This window comes from Girardinichthys multiradiatus, chromosome 2 (genome assembly GCF_021462225.1).
Source record: "Girardinichthys multiradiatus isolate DD_20200921_A chromosome 2, DD_fGirMul_XY1, whole genome shotgun sequence".
Classification (NCBI taxonomy): Eukaryota; Metazoa; Chordata; class Actinopteri; order Cyprinodontiformes; family Goodeidae; genus Girardinichthys; species Girardinichthys multiradiatus.
In genome coordinates, this window is record NC_061795.1 from 27,550,321 (window position 1) to 27,556,705 (window position 6,385).

Below are 6,385 nucleotides of genomic sequence, written 5' to 3' on the forward strand. Positions count from 1 at the left end.
TCTCTTGTGAAAGTGTAGATGTTTGACATGTTAATATAGAGTTTTATCCCACTGGATAAATTTCAACTTTGAGAGTTGAATAAAAAAAAAAAAAAAAAAAAACAGCTAGTCTGTCTGACTAGCTGTTAGCCTTCAATTATTCTGACTGTTTCCTAATTCTTCTACAAACTCAGTGATATAACATCTTTGAATTACAGGTAATGGAACTATTGCTGATAATTTCAGAGAAACTCAATTGAAAAAAATACAAGCTATCCCTTTAGGGGCATTTCACCTTTAATAGCAATAAAACAAAATAAACAATCCTATGTTAAATAAGTTCACGCACATGTTCATTTTTGGGTATTTGGCACTGTCCCTGCAGCACTAAAGCGCCCCGCAGTCTTCCCGTAGTTGCTGTAGTACTCCATTTGAGATAGTTTGGCCACGTCTGGTGTGTTGTTGTTGTTGGCGCGGTTTTCTCTTTCGCTGAATTCAAAGCTCTCCTCTTCATACTCCTCCTGGCCTTCTGTCTCTTGGGGGGGTTCTGACAAAGGAAGGGGAAGATACAAATATGATCTTACCCTGCCTTCAACAACAGACATGCTTGCACTTGCATAGATTTCTTCCTAAAGACCAATAGCTACATTGAGGACAGCCAGCAGATTGCCTGTCCTCTGCATCAGTCTTCACTGATAGAGACAAGCAAGTCTAATCCAGGCACTGCTATATTTACTAAACACATGGGGAGCAAGTGGCAGAAACATCAAAATGCTTGGCCACTACATTACAGTACATGCTGGGTCAAAGTCCGTTAGACTGACTGAGTGACAATCGTGACATGAAGCCCTTGGAGCAGTCCCACTTGGAAGTGTGCCATGCATAACCCCATGAACAAGTTCATCAGCTTCATCTGTTCCAAAGCGGTCTAATTAGGACAAGAGCAAAACCCACTCACCATGTCCATCTATTGTGTTGTCCATGATGCCGTGCTTAACTTTCATGTGGCGGCTGAGGTTGCCCTTCAGGTTGAACTTGCTGGTGCAGTAAGGACACTTGAAAGGCTTGCTGCCGGCGTGGAGGTGCATGTGGCCGAGCAGATTGTACATTCTGTTGAATGACTTCCCACACACCTGAGAGAGGGAAAGGTCCAGGAATCAGTACCATTCCATGGTTTTGTATAACCCGATATTTAAACCCCTCTCTCGATACACCCACCTTGCATTTGAAGGGTTTGACAGGAAGGTGGACGATCATGTGTGTTTTCAGGGTCTGCTTCTGAACGAAGGTCTTGAAGCAGACGTGGCACTGGAAGGGTCTCACGCTGGCATGGATCAGCATGTGTCTCTTCAGGTTAGCCGACAGAGTGAACTCTCTGGCACACACGTCACACTTGAATTCTTTCATGCCCTGGGAGGAAACATAAAGTGATCAAGTCTAAATCAGAAGACAGTACTTAAATATGAGAGGAATAATGTATACGGCCGTGCTTGTCATGAATAACAGAACTTTATAGAATAAATTAAGAATAAATCATACATCCTGCTAGAGAAACTGAGTGAATCATCAGATGTAAAAGGAAGCTTTGCAAATGACATAAAACACATGTTGAGGGTGGGGTTGAGCACACAAAAACGTAAGGCTTTTGAAGACCATGTTTACAAAGCAACTGGTTTTGGAGAATAGGCTCTGATGCAAGAATGACATTTGGCTCAATTTTACATCCGTATTGATGCATGAAACACTGACCGGAAGAAGCTAGAAACTTCTTTTATCCTAAATACCCAGTAGGTTTTAGTATTTGTGATCTTGTTTTAAATTAGGGTTAAGTAATGTAAAGCAGAATGCGGCTAGCCAATTGACTGGTAAAAAAAAAGATACATTACCAGTACCTTGTGGGTGAGAGTATGCTGTCGAAGGTGGTGGATCTGCACAAACTCCATCCCGCACTCAGGACAAACGTAGGGCCGAACGTTCTGGTGCTTCATCAAGTGGTTCTGCAGCTGGCTCCTGTATGCAAAGGATTTGTTGCATTCTGTGCACTGGTATGTGGTCGGACCCTGATGGCTGGTTAGGTGACGTTTCAGATGGGCATAGGTTGGAAACTCAAGACCACACTGGGTGCAGACATGGCACTGACCGTTTTCGTGTTTGTTTTCATGGGTCCTCAGCTCACTGGGGTAGGCGAAGCCCCGGCCGCAGAAGCGGCAGCTGTAAGGTTTAACATCTGTGTGCTGCAGCATGTGCCTCTTCAGGTGACTGGTCTGCGTGAAGGCCTTTTCACACACTGTGCACTTGTGGGGCCGGGTCCCCTGATGGGTGAGCAGGTGAGTCTGAAGGTGGCTCGGCTGCTTGAAAAGTTTCCCACAGTGTAGACACTCATGGGGCTTAATTCCATTATGACCCAAAATATGAGTGACAAGGTTATATTTAGACGTGTAGGACTTCTCACACATGCGACATTTCCAGCGTTTCAGACCCTCTCCTACGTCTACACAGTAAGACTCATCAATCTGTACATTTATGTCCAATCGGTCGATCTGCATTCGTCTGGCGAGGCCCTCGGGGTCCGACCACAGCATGGCCTGGGCCTGGCAGTTCTCCTCATATTCTCCTTGCATCGGCATGTCAGCAGACTCACAGGCCACCTCATTGGAATCGTAATAACGATTCTCCAGAGGACTGCTATTGTCTCCAGTCGTCTTAAGGTTCAGTGCCTCCTCCTCTTCTTCCGCTACCACTAACTCTTCTTCCTTCCGCTTTTTCTCCCTAACAGAAGTACCTTCTTGCTCCTGTTCTTTCTGTCCGTCCGTTTGTGGCATGGCTGTGTCTCTCACACATGATGAACAGTTTCCACAGGCCTGTTCCTCTTTCAGGGAAGCTTGATGGGTGACTGGATCCTCTAGCTTGCTGGGACTGTGCCTGTTGTTCATGTGAATGCAGGGAGGAGGTGTGTCAGAATCAAATCTTTCACCTTTAACCTGAGCCTGTGGAGCAACATCTTTGCGCTTGAGGGATTCTAGTTCCCCATCGCTCCTCTGCCTCTTGGTTCTCCCACGGGGGCCGGGTCGTCTTTTCTCGCTGCAGTGCGGCTGGGGTTCCTGCTCCCCAGTAGGTTCAGGGAGGTAGTCCCCATTGGCGCCTATCAGCTGGTCAGCATACTCGTACTCCACTGACTCAGGAGGAGGAGGGGGACACTCTTTTGGTTCCCCTGTGTAAAAGCCATTCGGGGCAATGGTGGCCCCAAATATTTCATTCTGGGAGATGAGGCCAAGAACAGCAGCTTGAGCAAGTGATAGCACCACCACGGGCTCTGTTTGCGTGCCCACATCCACATGGGCCTCAGTCATCTTTGGAAAGGTTCGCACCAAACAGCTACTCTCTTCCTCCTGTAAGCACACACACACAAGGCATAAGACATAATGGATCTTGGACTGATGAAACATCTTTAAAAGTACTACTTATTATTTCATTAACACAAAATATCCCCTCATATTTCAGACTCATAAAACTGTAACCTAATGTAAAACTGATCTCAGCTTGTGTGTATTAAGATCTTGTTTTTGACTATGAGAAAGCTGCGTTCAGATGACGCCTTTGTGTCTTTGCTCTGAATCTACAGAACATTAGATCGAGAAGATAAGGCAGATCTGTATTCGCGCCCCGCTTCCTTCCTTGACAGGCTTTAGAATAATAAAGAACACAACAAGGGATGCAGGTCCTGGCCAGGAAACTGACTTCCGTGTACTGTCCTCGGCACTTCCTGTGAGGTCCTGGGACTGCCTGGCTTGACCACAGTCGGCCCATCACTGAAGAAAACTGTCTCATTGATTCTCTGAGCCCCGTGGCCATCTTCATAATGCTTGCAAACTTGAGCTTCTTTAACAAGACGATATATGGCAGCAGGCAGTCTCATTTTTTTAACAGACCTTTGATTGAGCTTTATTTACTTATTCTGTATTCCAGCCCAATGCAAATTTTTTTATTGTATAATCCTGAAGGGTTTCAGACCCAATTGCTCGTATTTTGGAGAAACTAAGCAACAATCAAACCGGCCTTCTATTGCATATAAAGATCTGATTTCAGGTTATTTATCAGCATGGACCAAACTGGCTGAAAAATGTTTCGGAGAAGTTCTGACCCTGTAGTTTAGGTTTTTTTTCAGGCAGCGTTTCACAGCTTTCACTGCCATGTAAGAAAGAGCTGCTTCCTTTTCCTGACACAATGCTAAGAGAAAATAGTAGACAGAGAAAAGAGAGAATAGTAGAGAAGATAAAGAGCAGGAGTAAAGGTGTGTGTGTGCATGGGTGAGGGAAGTAGACCTGGATGCCCTGATAACCACGTCATTTATAATTACTGCTTTTAAAGTAGTCAGACAGAGACAGACTGTGTGTGTTTGTGGGGAAAGAAAAGGAAAGAGACTGGGTGTGTGTTTGAAAGCATGTGTGTGTGAAAGAGAGAAAGAGAAAAGAGGGAGGGAGGTATGAAGAGAAGGAGAAAGAGCTATGGGTGGGGGAGGAGTGGAGGGAGGGAGACAGAGAGAGAAATGAGATGGAGGGGCTGAAAGATAAAGAAAAGAGGGGAGGGGAGGGGAAGGAGGAAAGGGGAACGAGAGATTGAGTGAGCATGTGAGAGGAGTGAAGAGAGAAAGGAAAAGGAGAAGGGGGGTGTGAGTGTATGGAGGGGTGGTGGTGGTGGTGAGGGGGGCAGCCAAAGAGAGACAGAAAGACAGAGTGAGTAAGAGAGAAAGAGGTGAAGGAGGAAGGGTGGGAGGGCTGTAGAGAGAAGAAAAAGCACAGCAAAATGAAAGGCTGACAAAATGAAAGAGAAAAAGACAAATGACAAGTAGACATGGAAGGTAGGGTAATTATTGCGAGAGTGGTGCACTTTCACATTTAAAGTTGCAAGACTGAAAGACACCTAAGGACAAACAATTAGAGAGGAGGCAGAAAGCGCTCTTTCAGAAAACACGTCTCTGCACCACAGCACACGTGAAAAGTAAATTCTCTCTTCCTTCCTATAACGCCAACTCGAGAGCACGCACAGGACGAGTGTAAACACCTCATGCACAAACTGCTAAAAACAAGTCTCCAACATCACCCCAACGCCCTCTCTAACACAACACCTACATCTCCCCCAGTATATTCAGGTCCCAAACTCACCACATTGCTCCTGGAGTGATGTTTGAGGTGTTTCAGGGATCTCATCCTTCAGGAGAAATGAGTGGAGTAAAAAATCCACCTCTTATTTATATCCGCGGGAGAGTGGGGCGGTCCCACGGCTCATCCGCCTCCTACTGTTGCTGTTATCAGAACTGACTGTGCCCACCCCCCCCCCCCCCACACTCCCCACCACCCTCCAACAGCCCTCACCCCAACACACACACACATACACACACATACACACACACATGCACAGCATCACCCCATTTCTTTCTCTTCCTCCCACCCTGTCCTTTCCATCTCCGTTTTCACTCTTATTTTCTCCATAAACACACACACATCTTATCTTCCACAATTCAACATGACCCTTCAGCACATATTTCTCTTCAGCTACAACTATCTTGTCTTGATCATGCTTGATACTTTGCATTCCCCCATTTTTTTTGCACATGTACTTAGATGCACAAATTACACACACACAGGATATACATACATATATATAACATATATATATATATGTTATATATATGTATATATATATATATATATATATATATATATATATACATATATATATATATATATATATATGTATATATATATATATATATATATAAATATATATATATATATATATATATATATATATATATATATATATATATATATAAGGTCGATTTAGACACACTCACTCATAGAGGCGCCACAGACTTTCTCAAACACTCAGAGACGCTATGGGTGGAGGTGCGTCTGTCAGTTACAAAACAGACAGATAATGTCTGAGAAATGCGGACATTTTTTTTTACTTTTTCACAGAGAGCGAGGAGTTCTTCATCCAAACTAATTAAGTATAAAGTATACTGTCTGAGAAATTCAGGAGAAAAAAAGAGTGACAAAAGAAAAGAGTAGGTGAAAGAAAGGAGAGAAAAGCAGTTAGAAGAGAGGGAGGGAAGGAGACAGACATGGGGGAGAAAGAATAAGGAATAAAGAAGCAGAAGGAGGGGGAGTGAAGCTGAGTGGAGGAAGGGTGGGGGGGGGGGGGGGACAGAAAGAAAAAGGGAGAGAGGAAAGAGAACTTGTGTGGGGGAGGGAAAAATACAGCAAAAAAAGGAGGAAGAAGGGAAAGAAGAACTGTAGGAGGAGGAGGAGGAGGAGAAGGAAGGGGGGGCTGGGGTATAAGAAAGGATGTGGCAAAAGAAAGAGAAAGAATAAAAGACAGGGGAGAAAGAAAAGGGGGGCGTGGG

The 6,385-nt window shown here is 44.6% G+C and overlaps 1 protein-coding gene across 1 annotated transcript; it reads right to left on the reverse strand.

Moving 5' to 3' along the window:
* Positions 1–258: 258 nt before the first annotated feature.
* znf710a (zinc finger protein 710a) lies at positions 259–5,274 on the reverse strand. The gene is made up of 5 exons (XM_047382615.1): positions 5,142–5,274; positions 1,872–3,368; positions 1,198–1,389; positions 938–1,112; positions 259–526 (listed from the first exon to the last, which is right to left on the reverse strand). Exons 1-5 carry the CDS (start codon positions 5,184–5,186, stop codon positions 333–335), a joined length of 2,103 nt encoding a protein of 700 aa, XP_047238571.1. The 5' UTR covers positions 5,187–5,274; the 3' UTR covers positions 259–332.
* Between the last annotated feature and the right edge of the window lie 1,111 nt (positions 5,275–6,385).